At 38.6% G+C, this 27,870-nt stretch overlaps 1 protein-coding gene across 1 annotated transcript in view; it reads left to right on the top strand.

Moving 5' to 3' along the window:
* Positions 1–419: 419 nt before the first annotated feature.
* Positions 420–27,870, top strand: part of ADAM28 (ADAM metallopeptidase domain 28) — a gene marked incomplete at its 5' end in the record, with an annotated part of 43,906 nt that continues 16,455 nt past the window's right edge. The window contains 11 exons of the mRNA XM_081091310.1: positions 420–504; positions 1,012–1,115; positions 7,397–7,473; positions 8,866–8,944; positions 10,131–10,207; positions 12,182–12,374; positions 14,049–14,120; positions 15,022–15,093; positions 19,211–19,380; positions 23,579–23,663; positions 27,701–27,831. Of these exons, the coding sequence (XP_080947436.1) occupies positions 420–504; positions 1,012–1,115; positions 7,397–7,473; positions 8,866–8,944; positions 10,131–10,207; positions 12,182–12,374; positions 14,049–14,120; positions 15,022–15,093; positions 19,211–19,380; positions 23,579–23,663; positions 27,701–27,831 (1,145 nt within the window). The remainder of the gene's footprint in view (positions 505–1,011; positions 1,116–7,396; positions 7,474–8,865; positions 8,945–10,130; positions 10,208–12,181; positions 12,375–14,048; positions 14,121–15,021; positions 15,094–19,210; positions 19,381–23,578; positions 23,664–27,700; positions 27,832–27,870) is intronic.

Genomic DNA, 27,870 nt, shown 5'->3' with positions numbered 1-27,870 from the left:
AAATCTATAATAAAAGTGTAATCTGCTAATCAGACTGGGCAGCCGAACGACCTTCCGGATATCCTTCCGGACGATCTTCTGGACAAAGCCAGGGCTGTGAAGGCCGAGGCAAGCCATTGCTGCTGCGAGGGCCGAGCCCCTTGCACAGATTTTGTGTATTGGGTCTCTAGTAGAAAAATAAAAGAAAATAGAAATTCCAGTGTTAGCTTTGGAAGAACTGAATATCTCTCAAAAATAACTTCTAGATTCAATATTGAGATGAGATTTCAAGATGCAGAAAGGAGGTTAAATGAGATAACTTTTCAATTCTCTTTTAAGGTAACAGCAGGCTCAGACATTTCCTTCCAGGCCAGTAAAGTGTTCTAACTGTCTGTGTCTCTAATTTTTTAAAAATATTTTTTCATATGTTGTATGCAAAAATGAAGGTGTATCTGTGCTGCAAAGAGCCTGCCCATTCCATGGCGCTGGTATTGGAGCCTTTTCTGACTGACTTTGTTTCTTTCAGTAATGTAAAGCATTGCTTTTGGGAAGCCCAAGGAAAATATCTTAGAATCTGAAATGACACCCATTAGTTATTTCATTTTTCTAACATTGTAGTTTTGAGAGTGCTTCAATTCTACCATTCTGACACTGATTTAGCTTCTTAGAGGGTTCATTTGGCTTCTGCCTTCCTTGACTAGCTTTTGTCTATAGTATAGAGTAGACTCTATACTGTTTGCTCTATTCTTCTGCGGGGATCCAAGATAGCAAAGAGAAGTAGAAAAACTTAAAAAAAAATATTCTCAGTGGGGAAATATTTAAAGGGATAAGTTAAAGTAAAGATTTGAAAGGAAGAGTGAGTCTCTGATTTTGTGGATCTCTTTTGGTGTCTGCACTTTAATAACTCTCTGACATAACTCAAAGTCTCGGTGGGAGACACCATTCACCAGAAATGCATTAAAGATGACCATTTCTGACCAGACTATTAGTTCTTATTAGTTAAACCTTCTCTTACTTACTTTTTTTTTTCAGTAAATGCTATAAGAGAACTCCGTGGAGTAAAGAAGTATGAAGTGGTTTACCCCAAAAGACTTCATCCACTGTATAAACGAGAGGTCAAGAAGCCACATCAACAGGTACAGCTTTTGATTTAACAGAGAAAAAATCTTGAATTTATATATATATATATACATATATATGTGTGTATATATATATATATATATATACAAAATACACATACATACAATGTATAAATGCACATGGTGTACATAGAAATATATAATTATATGTAATATACAAATACATATACACATATGTACACATTTGTATTTGATTTTTTGAACTGTTATATTTATTAATCTTTAAAATAATGTAATATTCTACCTTATTTTTCAGATTAAGGTTCTGATGGTTAAATTAAACTGTCCAAGGTTACAGAGACAGGAAAATTTAACATTCTTATGGTCATATATAATTTATTCTGTGTACTCACAAAGAAATTTGATACAATTTGTTATCTCTCTATTTATACATACACATATAAACAAAATCATGAACTTTAAAACTGATGCAGAAAATAAGGTATTGTGGATAAATGCATGCATATATGCATACCAAGATTAATTACTGTAATTAAACATGACATTTTCCTCTGTCCTTTCCAAAAAGGCAGCTATTAAAGTCTGTATAATTCTTACTAATTAATGGAATGACACATTCTCAGTCAAAAGAGGAAAGCTACAACATAATGATTCATTCAACAATAATTTTCTAATTCCCTACACCTGGAACTCTTTTGTGGGGCGTCAGGAAAGCCCAGATATATGAGACATAAATAATAACTTGCATCCTCTATTGTGAGATGGAAGCTCATATTCCCCCCCTTGATAATGCCAGATACTTTTCTTCACTGAATATTTGGAGAACAATTTGAGTACATGTCCAGTGTTTTTCATCACAGTTCTATAGCGAGTTCCTCATAACTATAAAAATAAATTTAAGCTTCCGAATAATCTATCTTGATGAAAAACAATAATGAAAGTTATTGACACATACTAGATGTTCAACCAATTTGTTAAATGATTGAGTAGATGAATGCAATGCGCTTGATATTTACTGCAAATACATATTTATCTAGTCAGCGGTTCTGTTAACTGGCAGTATGAAACTGGTTTCCTGATCCCTAGGGAAAGTGCAAAGTATCAGAATTAGAGGGCCTGTTTGGGTTCATGTCTTAGCTTTGTTAATCTTTCCTGTGTAAATTTAGGCACACAGGAACTTCAAATTCTTTGTGTGAAAGTGAGATGACAACAACCGTAGTGCTTGTCTCATATGGCTATTTCAAGGTAATTACACAAAAATCAAAGCAGGATGCAATAATTATTCCCTGTTCAAGTTTATGCTATGATGTTATCCTATGTAACCTATCATATTCTACTTCATATGACCAACTTTTAAGGCATTTTATATTTAATGCTATGGCTTATTAAGCCATTTTGTTATCTTCCAGCTTCTCAGCATAACTTCCTTTTTAGTCTCCCTGAGTATCCTGAAGGCCTTTCTTAAAAATATGTGTGCATAGCTTGTATGCCCTTTCTTATGGAGTTCTTGAATTAAAGTTTTTAAATTAAAATTTTAAATCCTCACCTGAGAATATGGGAGGGGAAGGGGGAGGGGGAGGGGGAGGAGGAGGGGGAGGGGAGGGGGAGGGGAGGGGGAGGGGGGGGAGGTCCTCGACCAGGTATTGAACCCATTCAAGTCTGTATGCTGACCTGGAATTGAACGAGTAACCTTTCGATGCATGGAACTATGCTCAACCAACTAAGCGCCTCTGGCCAGGCCATCTTACATTCTTTGTGACAGATAGATCCCTTTTCTAAACACATGCTTTAGTCATGGTCAATGTTATACCATTTGGCTCTGGATTTTTTTTTCTGTCTCTTATTTTAGTGGTGATGTGTGTCGTGTGTATATTTCTAGGAGAGTGTATGTATTTGTTTTCTGGTTTGAAACTGCCCAGGCCAACAAGAAAAGTGTTTTCTATGTCTTTGGCATGTGTCTGTCCCTCTTTCACCCTCATCTCTCATTCCCTGTCCTGTAGATTTAGTAAATAAAAATACAGAATATCCACTTAAATGTGAATGTCAGATAAACCATTCATGCTTTTTTCCTATAAATATTCTCCATTATATGGGGCATCCTGATATTGAAACATCATTCACTGTTTATCAGCATCCTTATTTCACTGGTGTCCTGTATTTTATCTAGCAGTCATACCATGTGGCTTTTGTGATCTCCCTGTGAACATCTACAAACATAGCAGAGATGTCTCTCTGGGATTCCAGCCCTTGTCCCCTCTAAAATATAAGACCCCAAGCTGCTGCATGTCTGATATTTCAATCCTGCCCTGTCAGGGTTGCTGATTTCTGCCATATCATACTTGTCTACTAAACATGCCTAGAAAAGCTAGTGGCATCTTATCTGCCATGCAGGCACATTCTTTTCCCTAACATAGAATATTCTCTTTTTGCTCAAGTACGGATTATGACTAATAAAAATACTGCCATCTGCCGAAACCGGTTTGGCTCAGTGGATAGAGCGTCGGCCTGCGGACTGAAAGGTCCCAGGATCGATTCCGGTCAAGGGCATGTACCTGGGTTGCGGGCATATCCCCAGTAGGAGATGTGCAGGAGGCAGCTGATCGATGTTTCTCTCTCATCGATGTTTCTAACTCTCTATCTCTCTCCCTTCCTCTCTGTAAAAAATCAATAAAATATATTTAAAAAAAAAATACTGCCATCGATATAAGCCAAGGTCTTGGAGGTTATTCTTGTGGATTCTGTATTGAGACTATTGGTCTTTCTTGTGCAAAGAACTGATGAGCAATTACTTGAAACATCCAGAATTCATAATGTATGTGACCAAGGGTATCTCTGCATCCCATCGATGCCCCCTAGGTCTCAGGCTATATTAACCATGTCTCATGTACTTATTATTATAAAGCTGTGTCTTCTACTGGACCAGAGACTCAGGCAACAGTGTTACCTGTCAGCTGTGCCTGAAGCTTGGCTCCATTTTCCTAACTTTATCGTGACTGACTATATAACTTACAATTTGTGTTGGAATAAAATAATCCTTTGAAAACTTTCTGGAGGGGACACTAAACATCAGGATAGAACCTTGAATGTTTTATTCATGATTATAGATTATAGTTATTACTGTATTTTATATACACAGCATAGGGAAACTAAATAAGTATTTAAATAAATGAACAAGTAAATAAGTAGACAGATGGACAAATGAATAAAGGAGTGTAACTGGAGTACGTTGCCCAAACAGCTGCATAAACATTTACTCAACAGATACTTAACCAAAGTCCCTGATGTTGGGAACTTACATTCAAAAGGTGGTCACTATTCTTCCTAGAGTTCAGCCTCCAGCTCACACACTTCCTAGAGGCCAAAACTGTCTTGCTTTTGGCTCATGCCATAAAATAAAATATCTGACAGCATAATGCTTCCTCTTATTAGGAACAATTTTAGACCTTAGCTAGGTTCACCAGGGTTTGTAGAAGTCTCAGATTTTCTGTATGTTGTGGCAAGGCGTGAATTAAGATCTTCCCTGGAACCTGTAGGGTTTCTTTTGCTAGGTCATGTGTACCCATGGGCATCATCTTGATCTCATAGATCTACACATCTGCTCATATTTTGAATCATCCAGGACTATGGCCATCTTAGTACACACTCTAAACCTTAGCCATGGCATTTTTTCTGGAGAAAATTTAGACACACACACACACACACACACACACACACATTTATGACCAACTAAACTTATTCAATAGACTTCACATCATTTCCTTCTAGTAGATTCTCTCCAAATCAAGGTTCATTTCCCCTCTCCCAACCCTTAGTTTAGAACCCAGATAGAACACAAATTGGGCACATTTCCTATTAACAGGCATTGCTCTTCACTGTGGACTTGTACTTGAGAAGTACAGTTATAACCTCGCCCAGTGCACCCTCTTTCATACAGACTCTGGTTTTCTTCCCTGCTGTTGCCTTTCATCCAAAATCTATATACTAGTGTCAGCTAAACTCCCATTCCAAAAGCAATGATTATTTTCTAAAACAGCCTCTAAATAATGTTTTAAGTAAAGCTCCACTAAAGCTCCATTGCTAATAGAAGCAGCTATCTGGAAGGCTCTTCTGATTAGAAGCTCATATCTTGTATCCTCCTAATATTTTTATTCTATACTAAATAGAATAGGGGTCCAGTGCATGAATTCATGCACCTTGAAAGGAACTGTGGGCAGTGAGCATGGGGTGGGCACAGGGGTTGGTCTCGGCCCATCCTTCATGCCCCTGCCGGGCCCTTCCTACCACACCCCCCAGTCCCCTGTCTTCTGGCAGCCCCTCTCCCACTGCCACTGTTCCCACGCACTGATGGCAGCACTGGCCCTGCTCACAACCACTGATGGAGCAGAGCGATTGGGTCGGCACCAGCAGCGGGTGTGAGTGGGGCCTGCAGGGGGAGGTGGAGAAGCCCTCAGGGGCAATTGGGGCTGGTAGCCACTGTTTGCACCCGTTGATGGTGACAAACGATCAGGACTGGTGCCAGGCACCAGCAGCCGGTGCAGTTGGTGGCTCCAGCACCAGCTGCATGTGTGAGCAGCGGCTCTGGAGCTGGCAGCGGGTGCGAGAGGTGGTTGCCGGCCCCTATTGCCCCTAAGGAGCAAGGGGAAGTGGAGAAGCCCTTAGGGGCAATCAGGGCTGGCAGCTGCCCACTGACAGCGCCGAGCGATCAGGATTGGCACCAGGCACTGGCAGTGGGTGCGAGTGCCTGGCAGGACCATGGCGCATGGGAGCAAATAATTTTTAGTAACCACCAGAGGCTCGCCCCAATGACAGCGACCAGTACCCCACCTTGGTCTGGTGCTCCAGCTCACCTGCTCCACCATCCCGCCCCAGCCAGTGCCCACCATGTTCGCACACCCCCCCTGGTGACCAGCGCATGTCATAGCCACAAGCTGTTCGGTTGTTTCACCGTTGGTTCTATTTGCATATCAGAGTTTTATATATACAGATGGCCTTTCTAACCAGTGGTTAGAGCAATTCCCCATGGATTTTATTTTTCATCCTCAGGATTTCTCCCACATCCTGTTATTTATGAAAATGAACTAAGTTACAGCAGCCTCCCCACCTTTAGGCCCACAGTATAGGATATTTATAGTCATGCACTTTTGATCCCAGGGAAGACACCAATAATTGATAATTAAAAAGAAATATGGGCCAAAATACCTGACCTTGGAGATGGTAAATCTCTGCATAATATCCCTGACCTGATGGGTCTAATTCACTATCGTCCCTCGATGAGCTCTGGTACTGTTGTAGCCAGGAGAGGGAAGGGAGAAGAAAAGTTGGCTTAGGTGCAACAGCAGAGAGAAGAGCACTCATAAGTGGTTCTCAATCACATGTTGTTGCCATTTTTAGATCTCTTTAATAGCAATGCCTTGGCACTTCCCAGTGAATTATTAGGTGTTGTGTGTAACCATGACTAGTAACCTAGTTTTACACAACAAACTCAAAACTCAATACCCAATGTGATCGTTAAAGTGCCCTGTATAGTCCTCTATCGTTCTCCCCGTAGACATAAGTTGAAACTTATGACAGTTCTCCTAATCTACATGGTTTACTTGAGGTGATATTTTCCTTTCTCTGAATACCTGAGACTCTTCTTCCCGAGGGCTTCTTCCTGCCCCAGGGTACATATTCTTGTTGGTTTTGCCCATATTCTGACCTCCGCTTAGCCTTAAAAAGATCTCATACTAAAAAGCATCAGTGAGATCCTTAAAGGTCTTCGGGTCTGTGCGCAAACTAATCCTTCTCAAATAACTTCCCTGCCATGCTTCACCTGGCTAATTCATACCTCAGCTTATGCATTATGTCCTCAGGAAAGCCTTTCCTACCTTTAAGATGTTAGACATCCCACATTGCCTCCATATTTATATCATTTATCATACAACATAACTCACAGTTATTGTCTGTTTTTCTACAAGATTATAAGCTTTATGACAGTAAGTACCAATTTTTATTGCTTTGAGTTGAATTTCCAGAACCAAGCCATATCTTACAAATAACAAGCACTCAAATAATATTTGTAAAATGCATGAATGGGTAAATGAATGGATGGATGGAGGAAAAGATGGATGTATATAAAGGTCTCAATGTAATTTATCTACTTGGTTGGCAAAGTTGTTAGATTTGTTAAGAGAGGCAGAAGCCGATATTTGGCATTATACACACTAATGTTAAGGAAAAGCAGTCATTGCTTGCTAATGATTAAACAGATAGACCTAGCAAAATAAATATTTGTGTGTGTGTTTTAATTGCCAGCAAATGTTTTTACATTTTTGCAGGAAAAATATGAAACTGAATTGAAGTATAAAATGACAGTTAACGGGAAAATGGCAGTGCTTTATTTGAAAAAATCCAAGTAAGTGTCTTTACTTCTGATATAATCCTCACCAATTACTTATGTCTCACGTGAACCCTGGCTAATCAGCTTTTGCTCTCTACTGGCCCAAGAGTTTCAATGAATATTTGTTCCTACTGAAGTAGTAGAAACATATTGGGTAAAACACAGTTTACTAGTATTTTGATAGTTATAGGAATAAAACAAACTAAATGAGGTGCAAACAGACATACATTTTATCAAATTCAATGAAATAATTATAGATTTTTAACTCTTCCCCTACACTATTTCATTTTATTATTCTAACACTGAAAGATTAGATTTTAAAGCAATTTGCAACCATTTTCATTGGTAAAAAAATAAGACATATAAAAGTTAAATAAACTCTAGGGCCAAAGAACCCAGTCAATGGTAAAACCAGAGTTGGGCTTTCCTGATTTCAACACCAATGCCCTTCCTACTCAGCTGCCCACTAACCCACCCATTTCTCTCATATGTTATATTAGGCTCGTTCCTCTCCACCCAGTTCATCAAATTCAACGTTTCTTTTCAAGTTTCACTGCCTAAGCTCTTACCCAAATCCTGATTACCCTATAGATACACTATTTCAAAAACAATTTCTTAATGTGTGCTTTCAATTTATTTCAATTCCTCAATTGTTCCATATAGGACAGCAAGATAGACAAATAGAATATCACCTTTTGCAAAACAAAAACAAAAAAACACAACTGTCTGGAGTTTGGAAATAGTGTACTGTAATGGAAGGAAAACAGGCTTGGGATTAAGGCAGACCTAAACATGATTCTATGCCACTGAACTATTTAATCTCATCCAAACAATAGAGAATAATATTTATTTTGTAGGATTGTTGAAGAGATTATATTGAATGACTCATGTAACAAGTCTAACCCAGTGGCCAGTACAGAGATAGCACTTAATACACAGTCATTACTTCCTTTTCTCTTTGCCCTACCTCTTTTAAAAATATAGTCAGGCTCCTATTTTCTAGAGAGTAATTGAAAGAATTTTAAGAAGGCTCGGCAGAAATGCTGGGAGGATCCTAACTGCGAAATGCAAGGGAATTTTCAATAAACTTGAACAGTCACTGGTGACTGAAGGGCTAGGAAATGCAGTTACCTTCAACTGGTGAGGAACAGCACTCTTTTCAGCCACTATTTACCAACTTTCCCCTCAGTTTCATTTCTTCCTCAAGTCTTTCTTCAGGCCAGTAAGCAAAGTCGGACAACAAAGCAGACATTTTTCCCTACTACTCACAACTGCCTGAACTTGTAAGGGGTTAGGACGAGGCCCTCAGGAATTAGAACTTCACTGCACACCCAGGGAAAGCTCTCACTTTGATCACTGAACTTTGTAATTAGCATGAGTAACTATGACTTTTTTCTTTGTCTCCAGAGATCTCTTGGCACCAGGCTACACGGAAACACATTATAATTCCACAGGAAAGGAGGTCACCTCCAGCCCACAGATCATGGTAAGATGGAGTACCCTAGATTTATTGTTAATTGGGGTACGACCCACACATCCAAATGCAGTCATTGCCAAACAAGGAGTGAAAGGGAAGCAGCATGTATAGCATCAGTGCTTTATTTAATAGTAATTTCTTTCTTTTTTAAATATTTTTTTAAAATTGATTGCTAGAGAGAGCAGAAGAGAGAGGGATAAAGAGATAGAAACATCAATGAGAGAGAAACATCATTGATCAGCTGCCTCCTGCCCACTCCTTTCTGGGGATCCAGCCTGCAACCCTGGCATGTGCCCTGACTGGGGCAGGGCAAGGCGGTCAAACTGAGATCTCCAGGTTTCTGGGTAGAAGCTCAACCACCAGGCCACACCAGCCAGGCTAGTAGTAATTTCTTGATTGATCCTCCATCATTTGGAGAGCTTGACAAAAACAGTCATTCCTTTACAAACATGGTAACCCCTTCCAGCCTTCAAGGGCTCCCTATAGGAAAGTGGACAGAAGGAACTTCTTATTTTCATTAGAAGAGTAGAAAATTACATATGATCACTAAATCATCTAGTCTCTCAAAGTCCAGACTATTCCCTCAATGGTAGAATTATAAAATTATGCAGTGGCACAGGGGTTTACATAGGCCAATACTTCATCTTTCCCAAAGTAGAAAGGTCTACTTGAAAGGAGCACAGACAAGAAAAAGGGTGAGCGTTGTGCATTTTGCTGATGGAGGCAGAGAGTGCTGTACTAATCCAATTAGTCTGGTGAGACTCTTTAGATAAATCAAGAAATAACACATTCATTGGAAAAACTCATACTTGTTAAAAAAATAATGAGTGGTTGACTGATTAGTCAAAGAAAGGAATAAATGTCTAATGGTTTAGGAGCTCAGGTTTTAAACATACATCTATGTTTGTTGCTTCCAGGCTGTATTCAACCTGTTTTCCTTTATCTGCAACACAAACATTTACACCAACATTTAGTTAGCAATCTGTAAGCATTTGGGATCATTACCTAAATATTAAAGATTTCAACCATAAAAAACTTTAAAAATGTTTTTACTATCTTTAAGTTGATTGTTATTCAGCATAAAATGACTTTAAAGCATTATCGATCTTATTTCAAAATTTCAATTTTAAATGTAGCAATCGTCTAAAAAACATGCACACTTTCCTTTTTAAAATCCCTTTTCTCTTTCCTTTAGGATGACTGTTATTATCAAGGACATATTGTTAATGCAAAAATTTCTGAAGCTAGCATCAGCACATGCAGAGGTCTAAGGTAAGACTCCATGAATAGTTTGTATGCATCTTTGATGACTGGGTGTGTATGTGTGTTTAATAAACCCAAAGAAATGGGGAACATCTGTAAGAGTGCCAACAATAATATATCCTATACAATAAAAGCCTAATATGCTAATGATATGCTAAGGCCACTCAACTGCTCATTATAATGCTCACTGACCACCAGGGGGCAGATGCTCCGACCATTAGGTGAGCTTGTGCTGGGGCCCAGCTGATTGGGACTGAGTGAGATGGGCTGGACACGCCCTGGAGCCTTCCTGTGGTCCCTCCTCACTGGCCAACCTCCCGCGTCCTCCCAGCCCCGCACCGGCGGGGTCCCTTGACCTGGCCTGTGCACTCTCACAATCCAGTAGCCCTCGGGGGATGTCAGAGAGCTGGTTTTGGCTTGATCCCGCAGGCCAGGCCGAGGGACCCCACTGTGCATGAATTCATGCACCGGGCCTTATAAATTATATATATATAATTTTACTATAGGGAAATATGAATTCTAAGGACTAAAAATTTTTAAATTTGAAGGAAACATGGCCCCTCTTGATAGTAGTTCATAAATTAAAAACCTGAATTGCTTTGAGTTGCTTTTTTTTGACTGGTTGCTTGCTTTCAAAATATAGGTTTTGAGTCCCAATTTTAAATTCGGAACCTTTAGAAAAGGGGAGCTCCTCTTCACCTTCTCTCTTCGCTCTAAAATCTCTAGTTTGTCCTGTCCAGGCTTATCCATTTTTTGCTCTGTACTAAGGACTCCCCATGTGTCTGTCAATAATAAAATATCTAGACTTCCCATACCCAGACTTGAATATCTAATTTTTTCTTTCTTATCTCCATATATCTTCTATATCTGTATATCTTAATGAAATCTTAATGAAGCTAGTGATTTTCTCTAAAATCTGGTATTTTTCCAGTGTTTGTTATCACAGTAAATAATCAACCAACTACTTGCCCAATACAGAAATCTAGGTTCTTGATGACTTATTGCTTTTCAATTACCTATTTTATTCCATTATCAAGCCTTATTGATTATATGTTCTAAATATGTTCTAAACATTCTCTCTCTACTGCCACATTTGCAGACCAATGCAATCAATCCCCCAATGTATCTCTCCAGTCACCTCTTATTCTTCTAATTCTATGTATAATAAATCCATTTGCCCTATTGTATGTTCTTGTGATTTTCTTCTTAGAAATTATCTGCTTTAATTATGTATATTACATATATGTCATATAATTATATATATATATTTGTGGGTCAAATGTAATTATTTAATCAAGATCTATCTTCCTCATTTGAATATAAGCTCTATGAGAGGAGAGACAATGACTGTCTTTACCACCTGCCTCTAGTTCAATGCTTAATGAATAATGAATGTTCCCTAAATATGGTCCAATGAATCTTAGCTTGGGGCTTCAGCAGAGAGAATTAAGATGAAATTGGCATTATTCATTGATCATATGCTTTGCATATTATCTCCTTCAATTTTTATAACCATTCTATTGTATGTATTATTATTCTCATTTTATAGATAGAGAAAATGAAGCTATGTGAGTTTAAGTAATTTCCCATGGTATTGCCACTAATAAGTGATAGGCCCAGAGTTTTAACCCTGATATATAAGACTACAGATCTCTTCCATTTTCAGTACACCTGAGAGCAGACAAGGCAAGGGAATTAGAAGAACACTGGACCAAGAGTCGGGAAATTTTATTCTAGTGCCAGCTCTGACTTAGGTTAGCTATATGACATTGCAGAGGTCATTTCTCCCCATAGGTTCCATTTCCTCATAGAGAGAATAAGTCTGGATAATTTCTAAGGGGATCTTCAGCTGTAATGTTACACTGTGTTCTACTGCCATGAGCTTAGAATGTTTTGGCAATGGTAACTTTTTTGAGTCTCTAAGTCTATCGCACTCAAATACAGAAATATTTTTTAAGAAGCCTGGACTCTCATGTTTTTTAGGGGCTACTTCAGTCAGGGAGATGAAAGGTACTTCATTGAACCTTTAAGCCCTGCAAATCAGGATGAACAGGAGCATGCACTCTTCAAGCATGAGCCTGATGAAAAGAAGGCTCACAGCACCTGTGGGATGGATGACATGATATGGGCACATACATCTCAGAAGAATGTGACCCCACCTGCTACCAGCCTGGTCGTATGCATACCTCTATTTTTATTTGGAACACTCTCATGCACTCTCATGTATTCTGTCCTGTCTTCCCTGGGTTCTAGTCTTAGCAACTGCACATTGCTGAAACTTTACAATCATTGTTGAAACTAATAGGTTATAGAGACATTAAAACCTTATTGTACATTGATTTTTTTTAAAGAAGTACTTATGGATCAACTAGGAGCAGGCAACTTTCACAATACTCTAACATAAAACAGCAGTGTAAAGTATTATTATTACTTTGAGGTAAAATATCCTGCTGCCTTCATGAATGAATTCATTCAACCAATCTTTCTTCAAGTACTGCCATAGGTGCTGAGGATGTGGCAGTGAGGAAGGTAAATATAGGATCTGCTTATGGCAGCTTAGAATGTGCTTTCATATATGGAATCCAACTTTCAGTTACAAAAGATCATCTCTTGTAAACATTTGGGGGACCCATAAGCAGTGGGCAGAACTGGTCCGAATAAAATCAAATCTCTGTTGGGTTCAATGTGCTGGGTGTTTGAATGCTACCAGCCAGAAGAACCACTCTTACCTATGTGAATGCTGATCTCCTGGTTTAGCTGGTACAGACCTCTTGTCTCTGTCTCAATTCCTTGCTAATCATGTGCAAATAACCATGCTTCCATTCTCTCTCTCTCTCTCTCTCTCTCTCTCTCTCTCTCTCTCTCTCTCTCTCTCTCTTTCTCTCTCTCTGTTTTGTTTTCCTCCTACCTCACCAGTGCTATGCCTTCTCAGTTCCTCTCACTGTTATCCTTCCTCTAAATAACGGAGGCCCTCATAATGCCCATCTGATATGTCGGTGTTTATTTGCCTATTGTGAGCTCCTTCGGTGCACGGCCCATGTCTATTTCACTGCTATATCCCTAGATCCCAGAGCGCTGCTGGTGCACAGCAATTGCTAATAAATTTATTGCTCCCATGGAGGGTGGGAGGTAAGTATTATCATTAGATAATAGCTAAAAGTCTACCTTCAGGACTCTTTTTTTTGTTAATGGAAACTTACCCGTTAAAAGACAAGCACTTCTAGAAATCCAACATAATAAACTTTGATGGTTTATTATTTAATACAAATAATGTCTGCTACTTTTCAATGGGACAATCACTATGAAATATGTTTTCATTGTTGTTGTTTTGCTTTATTGTGGAGAGAAAGGAACAGAAAATAGGGAAGCTTAGAATGTAGGAAAGAGATCCAGCTCTTTCTGGGAAGAAAAGGACAGACTAGGTGTCATGTGGCTTTGGGCATGGCACCATTGGTAAAGAAGAGGATGTTCCCTGGAACAGGAATAAAAGGATACTCCACAACAAAAACACAAGGAGGACCCTGAAGTCAAAGTTTGTCTATTTCATAGCAGGATAGTGGGAACGTCCACTGTTCAAAAACCTCCGAACACTTTTAATTCCAGCATTCCTATTTACTAGTTGTGTAATCACTTTGTTTGGTAAAACAAAGGGGTTGGGCTAGCATATCGCTGACATCTCTCCTAGCCCTGACATTCTGAGCCTGTCTATAGATAATTCTAGCTTATTAGTTAGAATTAACATCATAATCTTATCTTCCTTTATCCCCAGACAACAACCAATCTCATAAAAGAAAGAATCTTACAGAGAAAGATCTTGTCTTAATAATTTTTCTTGTTATATTGATTGCAGAAATTAAATGACCAGAAGTTTTGGGAACAAAAGAAATACATAGAATATTATTTGGTCCTGGATAATGGTGAGGTAACTATATCAATAAATGTGTCTTTTTAAATCCTCTCCTACCTTAACTTATTATGTGAGTATTAGCTCTATGGATTGGTTTTTAAAAATCATGATTATGAGTAATTCTTTTTTACCAATTGTTCTGAACCTATGAAAAATTTGACATATAATTAGACTGATACGATTTCTTCTTTCCAGGAATGGGCACTGGATATGATATGCCTACAATACATTTTTATACTCTAATGTCCTTTCTTTTTATCTTTAGAGCTCCAGACTCAGTTTCCAATTAAATTTCTTTGTCATTTTGGCTTCTGTTTACTAGTTAAGTCATTGGTAAATTAGATTTTATGTTCATAAGGAAGTGGTAAATATAAAGGGCAAATGAATAGGATCTTCTGGAAAAAAGCGCTTTCTTATAATACTCATTGTCTAACTTCTTTATAAGAATGCATTTTCATATATTGTGTGTTCTAAATCTGAGACCCACATGTATGATCTCAAAGGAAAAATTCTGTACTTTGATAACACAAGTTAATTAGTTCAGATTCTAAAACTTTGACCACTCTTATTATACTGAATTCATTTACTGTTCATATTTTTTAAATGAATAATCTATTCCTGGCTCTGATTCTGCACAAATTAGGGAATGATGGTATTTAGCTGAAATACATTTGTAATTAAATCTTAAAGCTTTACACTGAGTTAGTACTTTAGGGGATGAAACATCATCTCTATTCCTAAAATGCTTTAATATGGTTAGAAAAATAAGGAAGAATTTGTTTCTAACTTTTTGTAACTGATCATGGATTATAAACACGGATAAGTAAAATAAGCTGAGAATGCCTTTATTTTTAAACCTTCCCATTATGTTTATTCCTATCAATGCCCATTTTTTTTCGTCTTGGTTGTCTTTTAGTTTAAAAAGTACAATCAAGATCCAGAGAAAATAAGAAAGAGGGTGTTTGAGATGGCCAATTACGTCAACATGGTATGATGCATTTTATTCGATGTAATTTTAACTCTTGCTAGGCAGTAACATTGGGTGTTTCTGTGAGTACTCGTGAAGCAGGGAAAGAAAGTCAACACTCTTAAGACTAATACTGATGACTGCCTCTTGAAGGGTGACCACGACCTTTGCTACTTAATTAAATATTAATATTACAGGACAGAGACATTTCTCACCTATTTGGCACACTAGTCTCAGCTCCATGAAGGTATACAGGTGTCTGCATGGTTTTTCTTTTCCCAAAGCCCAGTATAAAAATTCTGACAAACAAGTCTCAAGGGAAAGCCAATCACGGGAAGAAAATAAAATAAGCAAAATAAGGCAAGCTGTGGCACAATAACATCTTTCAGTACGTTTTATCATTGAATCATCAAACAACACTAAAATATTACCAAACCTAATTTATAGCAAAGAAATCAGATTCTGAGAAGCAAAGTAACTTTTCTAAAATCACAAAAATAGAAAAATGATAGAAATAAAATTTGAACTTAGATTGGTCAGATTCCAAGCCCATTTTGATTACATCATTGCTGATCTGCTCTTTAAACATGATTTTATAATCTAACCTTTTTAAAAGATTTAAATAGTAATATTTAGTTTATTACTTGAGCATAGAGTTAGCCTGCTTAGTTGAAAAGGGTTGGTCGCTTTGTAGTGTCCTACACATCATCTAAGGATAGAAAGAAAATAAAAGTGGATTCAGTGGCCAAGGTCCTATTTTGTCTTCTCACCACAAAGATCATGGTGACTCACTCCTCTTAAGGAAACCCCCAAGTACTGGCCATATTTTTTGAGCATCAACTTTGTGCCAGATACTTTTTGAAATTACAGAAATAAAGTGAGGAACAAAAATGACAAATATCCTTTGCTTCAGGGGAGTTTACATTTTTGTTTAAGGAGACACATAAATCATATAAAGAGTATGTAGGATGGTGATAATTGCTATAAAGAAAAATAAAGAGAGAGAGAGAGGGAGAGAGAGAGAGAGAGAGAGAGAGAGAGAGAGAGAGAGAGAGAGAGAGATGAGAGAGATTCATCTTAGGTGCCATGTTAAATAGGAGGTCTCTCTAATAAGGTGACAATTGAGTAGAGACTTGAAGGAATTATCTCTGACCCTAATGGGAGGTGGGCAAAGCAGAGCAAAGGATCTGAGGGCAGAACCTAGATTGTCATGTTTGAGGAACAGTGGAAAGGCCACTGTGGCCAGAATGTAGTAAACCTGTGCAAGGGTGAGAGGAGATGACATCTGACAGGTAGCAGTGGCCAAAACCTGAAGGCCTGGTGGTTCTGTGTAAGGACTTCATGAGTGAGGAGAACATTGGGAGCCTGAGGTATGACATGGTCAGATGTGTGTTCTTAAAAGATGATCTTGGCCATTGTGTTGAAAATAAAAGGAAGGAAAGCAAGGGCAGAAACAAGATGAGACAGGGGAATTATGCCATAAATCAGGCAAGAGATGACGGTGGTTAGAGAAAAAGCAGTGATAATGGGTCTATTGAGAATAGCTCACAGGGTTATGACGTGTGTGGAGATAAGAATTACAAAAATAGAAAAGAGAAGAGTCAAGTGACATCAAGGGTTTTGACTTAATGAACAAACAACGGGGGAAAATGGGAGGGGATGGTGACTCAGAGGACAGATGAGGATTTTCATTTTGGACAAATGAACATTGAGAAATCCTTTTGTATAAAGATTTCCAGGTAGAAATGCTGCAAATATAAGATTGGAGTTTTTATGTAAATCTGTAAGATATAAATCTGTAAGTCCCCAGCACAGATAGAGAAGGCACAGGTCAGAAAACTGTAGCCTGTGTACCAAATCCATCCTGCAGCCTTTTTACAAAATAAAGTTTTAGTGAAACACAGCCACCCCCATTTGTTTGCACAAGGTCGGTTTTGCTGTTTTCCTGATACAGTGCTGGAGGTGGTGAATAGTTTCAACCCAGAGTACACGGACTCAAAGCTTAAGATATTTTCTATCTAGAGCTTTCTAGAAATAGTTTGCCAAGAAACTGTTGGTGCAGGCTCACCAAGGGTGTGGGCCTAGATAAGTAGAAAAGAAACCCAAAGACAGATCATTGAAGTACTTCTCTGAGGAGAGATTAGAGTGGAGGAGACACTGATAGAGACCAAGGAGTAGACAGTGAGGTAGGAGGAAAACCAGGAGAGTTGTTCTCCTAGAAGCTACTTGAAACAGAAATCTATAAAAGGAAAAATGATCAAAGATTGTAGATGCTTCTGAGCACTAAGGATTGACATTGCATTTAACAAAGTAGAGGTTATTGGTCACCTGGAGATGCAAGTTTCTGTGGAGTACAACAGTAAATCAAGATTAGAGTGAGTCCAGAGACAGTGAGAGAAGTGAAATTAGAGACAGCAAATATGGAAAATTCTCCCCAGAAGTTGCTATAAAGGGGAACAGAGAAATGGAGCCTAAGTTGGAGGGAGAAAGGTCATAAAGAGAAATTCTCTTTTCATCCTCTAACCCCCATTTTGCCACTAATGGGAAACAATTCCATAGAAGGAAGATGGAAGAGTTGCTGGAAGAGCTCTTTGATCTGGTACATGAATAGAGGAGTTGTCCTTCAGTTCACAGAGCATTCATCATAAGAAAGGAGAGGCATGGGTTGTTCCAACACGTGTAGGCCAGCGGGGTAGATAGATGGGTGGTAGGAGCTTGTAGAAGTTCTCTCCTGATTGCTTCTAGACGCTTAATGAGTATGATAAGCAGGGGCATCTATTTAAAGTGAGGATTTAAAAGAAACTGTCAGAATTTCAAAGAAAGAGGAGAGAGTATGAAAACAATGTGCAGAGAGTGAATGGGTTTTGGAAATGCAGCTGGTTTCTGGAGTGTGGGAAAGACCACTTGAGGTCAGCAGTCAGGGCTTCCATGTGGAAGCAGTCAGCATGGCGTGCTTTCCCTGTCGGGGTTCTGAGGCATGATGCGGGGCAGGCAGAGTGGGGAGTGAGCTTTAGCCAGGATTAGAGTTTTGTCAGGCGACTAAAGTAAAGCAAGAAAGGAATAAGGAAGCTGAGGGAATAATAGAGAGAATTTTAATCTTGTTAGATTTTTACTTCTCTTTTGGTGATAGTTATATTCCTAAATGTTTTATTATTTTACAAACTACTTTTAATGTGGCAGAATGTTGCCCCAGGAGAACACCTGTCACTGTGGATTTTTTTCAGTATATCTCAAAGATATAATTGGCATATAGCATTGTGTAAGTTTAAGGTGTTCAAAGCACTGCTTTGAAATACTTATATATCGCGGAATGATTACCACCATAGGTTTGCCAGCACCTCCATCATGTTACATAATTACCATTTCTTTATTTTGAGGAGAACATTGAACATCTACTCTCTTAGCAATTTCCAACTATATTATATGATATAGTAATATTAACTTTAATCACCATGCCCTACATTCAATCCCCAGAACTTATTCATCATAAAATTGGCAGTTTTCATCCTTTGACCAGCACTATAGTTTTATAAACTATAGCAGCTATTTAAGTTTTTATCTTTAGAGTAAGCATATTGTCTCATAAGCTTAACTTATTTCCAAAGGTTATTCTATGTGCATTGTAGTGTATTTGATTTATAGTTCAGTTATCAGAATTAGAGGACCATTTATTTCATCGTGACTTCCAGATGTAGGACTTTTCCACATAGCACGTTTCTTTACTACTGTCCAAACCAGCACTGACTCAACCTTGCTAAGTTCTGAAACATGAAGAATCTAAGAATGCTACAAAGCATTTGAGTTAAATGAAGTAATAGTAATGAATCACTAATAGAAAATTATATTTCTTGAGGTTGCAGACAGAAAAAAGGTTTGTCTCAAAAGAACCATTTCTCAAAAAAAAAAAAAAAAAGGAATTTAAAGACCTGAAATATCTAAGGGTGTTTGTTTTGCCTAAGAATGGGGATACTAGCCTCTGCAAGAAAGAAATTGTAACTTCCATTCACAAGTTTGTTTAGAAAGAAAGCTTTTACAGTGGTGTTATAAATAGTTTGAAAATCTAAAGTATATTGAGAATATTAAATGATGATGTCACCATTATAAGTTGATGTTTTGTCATTTTTTTCTCTTTGGACAGGTTTATAAAAAGCTCAATACTCATGTGGCCTTAGTGGGGATGGAAATCTGGAATGATGAGGATAAGATAAAGATCACCCCAAATGCAAGCTTCACCTTGGAAAACTTTTCTAAATGGAGGGGGGATGTCCTCCTTAGAAGAAAGCATCATGACATTGCTCAGTTAATCACGTATGTATAGATTCCCCCCTTTTTATGTTATGTTGTTTTTAGCATAAAACTTCTCAAAGCCCGGGCAAAGCCAGTGGTATCTCAGGGTATAAGGTAAGGGGACATGGTTTAACATAGAAGGTTAAAAGTTTTAAAAGTATTCATTAGGACCTTATGTTGAATATGCTCTTTTCTTTTTTATGAGAAGCTAATGATTTAGTAATGATTCACAAGAAGTTTGTCTGTTTTTATTGGATGCACAGAAAGGAAAGACTGGTTTAGAGGATGGCCAGATGAATTTAGATTTACTATTTAAAAAGAATTGATTAGCTTTAAGCGCTAGTCAGGACACACTTCTAGAATAGAAGATAAATTGAATATTGCATTCTAATTACACACCTCTACCATTCTGCTGAAATGACTAATTAAAAAAAAAAGGGGGGGGGAAATAAATATAAAAGTTGTAAATTATACAAAAAGTCCTGAACATTTGCCTTAAAAAAGATCAAGAAAATTCTGCTGGATAGCTTGCAGCTGTATCAGATAGAATGAAGCAGCAAGAAATTAGATTTTGTCAGAATTAATATTGTTTGCTGGTTATCTATTACAGCATAACACATCAGCTCACAACCTCTTGACTTAAACTAAGTCTTCTTCACTTATATGGCTGATAATTTGCCTGGTGTGGCTGGAGAAGGGGGGCTGGTTGGTCATCTTTCTGTATATACAGCTTTTTGTGTGGCTAACTTGGACTGCCTCTAACTTGGCAGTCTCAGGATTTTGGATATCTTAGTAGGTGACTCACTTTTCCCAGAAGAAGCATTCTAAGAGGCCCAGGAGAGAGCTTTAAGGCTTTGTTTTGACCCAATTTTAGAAATGACATGGTCACATGATTTGTTCTGTTGGTCAAGAGCAAGTCATAAGCTATCCAGATTCATAGGCACCCCAGGATGTGAATACTGCAAAGTTGGTCTTTGGGGTTATCTTTGAAGAACAGCAGCCACAGTTCCTTCATTTGGGAAGGTCACCCAGACTCAAGGGCCCACCAAAGGTAAAACATCATTTTTGGAAAATTCATGATTTTTCAAGATCTTAAACTAGTAAGTAGTAAGGGAATCCAATTACCAGACTGGCTCCAGGGCCACGCTCGATTATAGTGTATTCCTGTGTGTGAGTAGTAGGCTAGAGAGATACAAATTATACATAAGATAACAGGTGCATAAGTAAAAAATTGGAAATCAAATGTCAAGTAAATTTCTTGAATAGGTTAAAATAAACAGATTAAAATATATGATGGAAAGAAATAATTGTCTATTTACTTGTAAATAGAAAGTTTACCATTTACCTGACAAATTAACAAAAGATGCCTGTATCTCAGTGTAACCAGGTAGAGACCTTAGAGTCTAAATATATTCTATTCACAAAAAATTAGAACCAAACGACATAACTTCAAGATGGGGAAATATTTTATTTTTTATAAATGAGCTAGTAATGAGATTGAACCTAAACAAATGTAGATGTAAGTATAAGTAAATTTACAATATAATTTTTAAGAGATCAATATCATTTCAAAATAACAGATATCTGAACACTCCACAGTGAATGCAATTTCCTCATTTTGCATGGCAAAAATTAATATTCTCCATTCTTGATGTTGATAAGTGGGAAGATATAGGTTCTTTTTTTAAATGTAACTGCAACTACTAAGTAAATTTATTTTCTTTCTTTTAAAATCCTCACCAGAGGATATTCTTATTGATTTCAGAGAGAGGGGGAAGGAGAGAAAGAGAGAGAGAGAGAGAGAGAGAGAGAGAGAGAGAGAGAGAGAGAAGCATCAATGTGAGAGAGAACATCAAACCCACAACCTAGGTATGTGCCCTGATCTGGAATGGAACCTGTGACCTCCCGGTGTATGGGATGACACTAATGATGCATATATTGCCAATTTCTAGTACAAATGAGGACCAGGATCTTGAACAGATAGCAGCAGAAGAATAACAAAGAAATAAAGTGAAATCATTAAAAAATGAGAAAAATAAATTAGAATTACTAAAGACCAAATACATCATTTCCATAAATAAATGCAAGTGTTTCAAATCCCTCTTCAATAAGACAAATATTTCAATAACATATAGGGTTCATTAACACAAAATATTTCAGAATGGGCCCAATTTCCAAATCCTACTATTCTTAAAACAGTGCTAAAGGAAAATAAAAGTGAATGGTTATAAAAATATATAACAGGAAAATATAAATTAAAAGAAAGCACATGTGACAATCTATACTAATAAAAGGGTAATATGCTAATTAGACCAGACGTCTTCCAGATGACCTTCTGGACATCGTTCTCGACAAAGCTGCTGTGGCTGCAAAGGGCTGGAGAGAGAGGTCCTGGCAGCTGCCATGCACCAGAAGTCCCACCTCTGTGTGTGAGCTGCACAGGAAACACTTTTTCTGACCGCTCATTGGCTAAGCTTGCAGTATGCTACTTGCTTGGGTAATAAGAATCCAAGAAGGTGATCTAGGGTTTTTCCATCTCACTCCTGGAGGAAAAAATGGAGGTCCGCTGCTGGAGGGGCTAATAAATGTCATATCCTGCCCTAGCCAGTTTGGCTCAGTGGATAGAGCCTCTGCCTGCAGACTGCAGGGTCCCAGTTTGATTCTGGTCAAGGGCACATACCTAAGTTGCAGACTCCTCCCTGGCCGGGGCCCAGGTCAGGGCTCATGCAGGAGGCAACCAATCGATGTGTCCCTCTCACACTGATGTTTCTCTCTGTCTTTCCATCTCCCACACTCTCTAAAAATGAATGGAAAAATATCCTCAGGTGAGGATAGAAAGAAAGAAAAGAAAGAAAGAAAAGAAAGAAAGAAAGGAAGAAAGAAAGAAAGAAAGAAAGAAAGAAAGAAAGAAAGAAAGAAAGAAAGAAAGAAGAAAGAAAGAAAGGAAGAAAGGAAAGAAAAAGAAAGGTCATATTCTATGAAAGAGACATCTTGAAAATGCCTAAAGAAAGCTGTCATTTTTTTCATGGTGAAGGGACTGGAGTCCGTGTTGACGAAAACACCTTGGCGGCTGCGAGGGCTGAGTGCTGGCAGCTGCAGCGGCTGGCAATGGAGCAGCAGTGGGGTGATGGGCATGGCACCTTCCTCTGATCAGCTAGTTGCCTCCCACAGATGGAGGCCAGACTGTGGCTTAGCCATCAGTAGGATATCCCCTGAGGGCTCCCTTACTGTGAGGGGGACAGGATCAGCTGAGGGCCCCCCTAGTGAATGAGACAAAAACACATTTTCTGACAAGGGATGTATTCCACAATGAAAATATAATAATCATGAATGATAGATATAAAATATTAAAAGTGATTACATTCAGGTGCTTAGATTTAGCTGACATGACAACCACTGTATAAGAAAAATGCCTCATCAAATTAAAAAAAATAAGAAAATATTTAAATCATTTTTTTTTTTACTTTAGAGAGAGAGAGGAAGGGAGAGAGAGAGAAATAGAGAAACATCAATTTGTTTTTCTACTTATTTATATATTAACTAGAGGCCCGGTGCACAAAAATTTGTGCATTGGTGTGCGGGGGGCGGGGGGGGTGGAGGGTGTCCCTCAGCCTGACCTGTGCTCTCTCACAGTCTGGGACCCCGCCCCTCGGGAGATAACCACCTGCTGGCTTAGGCCCATTCCCCAGGTGGCAGATGGAAGGCCCGATCCCGTGGTGCCTTCCCCACCTCCCTGGGTCGCACACCGCAGGCTTGGATGGAGGCGGGGCGAGAGGCCAATGGCTCTGCTCCACCCTGCCGCCCCGGGTCACACAGGGCAGGCCTGGATTGTGGTGGGCGGGGGGGTGGGTTGCGCTGTCCCGCCCTGCCTGCAGCATGCAAATTTAACGGCCATCTTTGTTGGGTTAATTTGCATACTCTTCTGATTGGCTGGTGAGCATAGCAAAGGTACGGTCAATTAGCATCTTTGTCTTTTATTAGTGTAGATTGGTTAATTCTTGTATGTGCCTTGCCTGACTGGAGACTGAACCCACAACCTTAGTATATTGATAAGAAACTCTAACCAACTAAACTACCAGTCCAGGAATAAAAACAGAAGGACATATTTAGAATGATGATTCACAATGTGAGTTTCTCTGTTAACCATTTAGAGTTGTGGATGAATTGTCTATAGAAAATAAAGCTTAGAATCATAAGTTGTCATATCAATTTCTTTCAGGGCAACAGAACTTGCTGGAACAACTGTGGGTCTTGCTTTCATGTCCACAATGTGCTCTCCTTACCATTCTGTTGGCATCATTAAGGTTTGTTTAAGATAATCAATTGGTCTGTGTTCAAGCCTGTCAAATGCTCTGTTTTGTGAATTTATTGAGAAGATAGTATAGTTTTTCTCCTTCAGTGTCTTGACATGGCTGATTAACACTGAATTTCAAATGTTGAATGTATCTTGCATATCCAGTATAAACCCAGCATGATCATAATGTTTTATCTTGTTTATGGGGTTATTCCAGGGGAAAAACATTGAAGTTATGAAAATAACTATTTTAAAGGAATGCCCTAAATTTGAATATATCTTAAAGCAATCTGGACAGTCTTGAAACACATTTATACTTTTCTTAAACTTTTTGATTTGTTTTTGTCTCCACGCAGAAAGTTTTATCTTACTAGATAGCAAAGTTTAACATATTTATTTCAACAGCATGAAACAATATTGTAAATGGTAGGTATTAACTTCTCATCTTACACAAGTGTTCCTTCCTTGCAAGTCTTGTACTGTGCATTATGAATCTATTTACTTGGTTCTTTGAAACAAAGAAAATAAGGGAATCAGGTTTCTGTGGATTGGTGTTATCAGCAAATTTGTCTCTCCATTGGGAAATTAAAACTAGCAATAATTTTCTAGTGTTTTTAAGTGCACCTCTAATTAGAAATAATCTGGTAATGAAGTTGGCCATTGGTTGGACTTTATACAATGGGGCAAGTCTGGAATTGATCGAAGTATAGTCTTGGCAGTAATAGGGTTGAAAAAGATACCTATGTGCTAAAGTTCTAGGTTAATCAACACTTTTAAAGCTCCATTAGTTAAACATATCAAAGTCTCCAATTGAATTAGAAGGTATTAAAAAGCAAGCTGGGGACTGGAGGTAGATTATTTTAAAAACATTTCTGATTCCTTATCATGCTGAATAAATTTTGCTATCTCTCATGGCAGGAAAGTACTAATATCTTTCTCATTAAAATATTCCCCTTCACATATGTCTCAGATTTTGCTGCTCATGGGTTCCTTTAATAATTTTATGGTTTCCCCCATCTTACGTTTATGTCCTTTATCCATTTTGAGTTTATTTTTGTGTATGGTGTAAGTTGGTGGTCTAGTTTTATTTATTTATTTTTGCATGTATCTGTCCAATTTTTCCAACACCATTTATTGAAGAGAGATTGTCTTGATTCCATTGTATGCTCTTGCCTCCTTTGTCAAATATTAATTGAGCATAGTGGTTTGGGTTAATTTCTGGGTTCTCTATTCTATTCCACTGGTCTATATGTCGGTTCTTATGCCAACATTGATACAGCTCCTAGGGCAATGGAAACTAAAGAGAAAATAAACAAATGGGACTACATCAAAATAAAAAGCTTCTGCACAGCAAAAGAAACCATCTATAAAACAACAAGAAAGCTCACTGCATGGGAGAACATATTTGCCAATGTTATCTCCAATAGGGCTTAATCTCCAACATTTACAGGGAACTCACACAACTTTAAAAAAGGAAGATAAACAATACAATCAAAAAATGGGCAATGGACCTAAATGGATACTTTTCGAAAGAGGACATAAAGAAGGCCAAGAGACATGAAAACATGCTCAAAGTCACTAATCATCTGAGAGATGCAAATCAAAACAACAATGAGGTACCATCTCACACCTGTCAGAATGGCTATCATCAACAAATAAGCAAATGACAAATGCTGGCGAGGATGCAGAGAAAAAGGAACCTTTGTGCACTGCTGGTGGGAATGCAGACTGGTGCAGCCACTGTGGAAAACAGTATGGAATTTCCTCAACGAACTAAAAATAGAACTCCCATTTGACCCAGTGATCCCACTAATAGGAATATATCCCAAGAAACTAGAAACACCTATCAGAAAGGATATATGCACCCCTATGTTCATAACAGCACAATTCACCATAGTGAAGATTTTAAGTGCCCATCAGCAGTTAAGTGAACTAGAAAACTGGTACATTCACACAATGGAATACCATGCTGTGGTAAAAAGGAAGGAACTCCAATCATTTGCAACAGCATGGACAGAGCTGAAGAGCATTATGCTAAGTGAAATAAGTCAGTCAGAGAAAGATAAATATCACATGATCTCACTTATTTGTGGATTATAATGAACAGCATAAACTGATGAACAAAAACAGATCCAGAGATAGAGAAGCATCGATCAGATGCTCAAACTTCAGAGGAAAGGTAGGGGAGGGTGAGAATAAGGGGTAGAAGTCAACCAAAGGACTTGTATGCATGCATATAAGCATAACCAATGGACATACACACCAGGGGGCAGAATGCATGAATGGGAGTAGGGTGGGGGAAAAAGGGGGGGATAAGGACACATACACTGAGTATCCAGATTAATATGACCACCTGATGTTTGTAGGCAAATTAGCTATAATTTCACGCTGAAGTTGCTAGAGGGCCAGACCATTATAAATAGGGAAGCAGGTTGTTTACCATGATAGTAGAAGTGATTTTTTTCTGAAGACATGGGTAAACAATGTGATTTAACAGCCTTTGAACGTGGGACATATTTGAACGTGAGTGGCCAGGTTATTATGACCACCCCATCAGTACTTCGTTGGGCCACCTTTTGCCTTCAATACTGCAGTGATACTTCTTGGCATTGACTCCACGAGATGTTGAAAGGTGATGCGAGGAAGCTGACACCATGCCTGATGAGTAGCACTGTCCAGTTCTGTGAGATTTGATGGTTGTGGAACCAGCTTCCTGATGACTCTTTTAACTTCGTCCCACAAATGCTCAATTAGATTGAGATCTGGTGATTGTGGGGGCCACCTAAGCAAGGTAAAGTCTCCCTCATGTTCTTGAAACCACTCCTGCACAATATGAGCACCGTGGCATGGCGCATTGTCTTGTTGGAAGAAGCCATCTCCATTGGGATATGCCATCAACATGATAGGATGAACTTGATCAGCAACGATACTTAGGTATGTTGTGCTATTCAGACGTTGTTCCACACTAATTAAAAGGCCCAAATCATGCCAGGAAAACACATCCCAAACCATAACACTGCCCCCACCAGCTTGAAGGGTTGTACTCATGCATGTGGGGTGCATGCTTTCATGCTGTTTCCGCCAAATTCTCACTCTACCATCTGCATGATGCAACTGGAAACGTGATTTATTGGACCACATGCCTTTTTTCCAATGCTCAACTGTCCAATCCTTGTGTTCCTGTGTGAATTGGAGATGTTTTATCTTGGTAACTGTAACAGCAAAGGTGTTCGAACAGGCCTTCAGCTTCCATATCCCATACGATGCAGTGTACGGCTGATTTGCCTACAAATGTCAGGTGGTCATAATAATGTGGCCACTCATCATAACATATATCCCATATTCAAAGGCTGTTAAATCACATTGTTTACCCATATCTTCAGAAAAAAAATCACTTCTACTGTCATGGTAAACAACCTGCTTCCCTATTTATAATGGTCTGGTCCTCTAGCAACTTCAGCGCAAAAGTATAGCTAATTTGCCTATAAACATCAGGTGGTCATAATAATCTGGACACTCAGTATATGTAATACCTTAATCAATAAAAAAATTCCCCATTCACAAGAAAAAAAGAGCAGGTAATATGACCTGTGATGGGCATTTAGTAGTGAAGTTTTTGTTTTATTTTATTTTGGTGTGTGTGTGTGTGTGTGTGTGTGTGTGTGTGTGTAGAGAGAGAGAGAGAGAGAGAGAGAGAGAGAGAGAGAGAGAGAGAGAAAGAGAGAGAGGGAGAAGAAGAAGAAGAAGAAGAAGAAGAAGAAGAAGAAGAAGAAGAAGAAGAAGAAGAAGGAGAAGAGGAGGGGGAGAAGGAGGGGGAGGAGGAAGAGGAGGAGGAGGGGAGGAGGAGGAGGAGGAGGAAGAGAAAGAAGAGGAGGAGGAGGAGAGGGGAGGGGAGGAGAAGGACAGGACAGAGGACAGATGGTGGGTAGGGTGAGTAGGCTGAAGCTAAAATCAGCCCCTCCACGTGGCTACAATAAAAACATTTCATTATACCCTGATTGATACTTTAGTTTACAAACTAGATCTGTTTCTTGTTCTCACCCTTAGGACCACAGTGACAATGTGTTTAAAGTTGCAGGGACAATGGCCCATGAAATGGGCCATAACTTTGGGATGTTTCATGACTCCCATGATTGCAAGTGCCCTTCTACAATCTGTGTGATGAACAATGTACTAAGGTAAGGCTCTCTGGGAAGATGCTATTTCTCCCTGTTTGT

Source organism: Myotis nattereri, assembly GCF_964212035.1.
Source record: "Myotis nattereri genome assembly, chromosome: 5".
In the NCBI taxonomy this organism is placed as follows: domain Eukaryota; kingdom Metazoa; phylum Chordata; class Mammalia; order Chiroptera; family Vespertilionidae; genus Myotis; species Myotis nattereri.
This window is presented reverse-complemented; position numbering and strand designations above follow the sequence as displayed.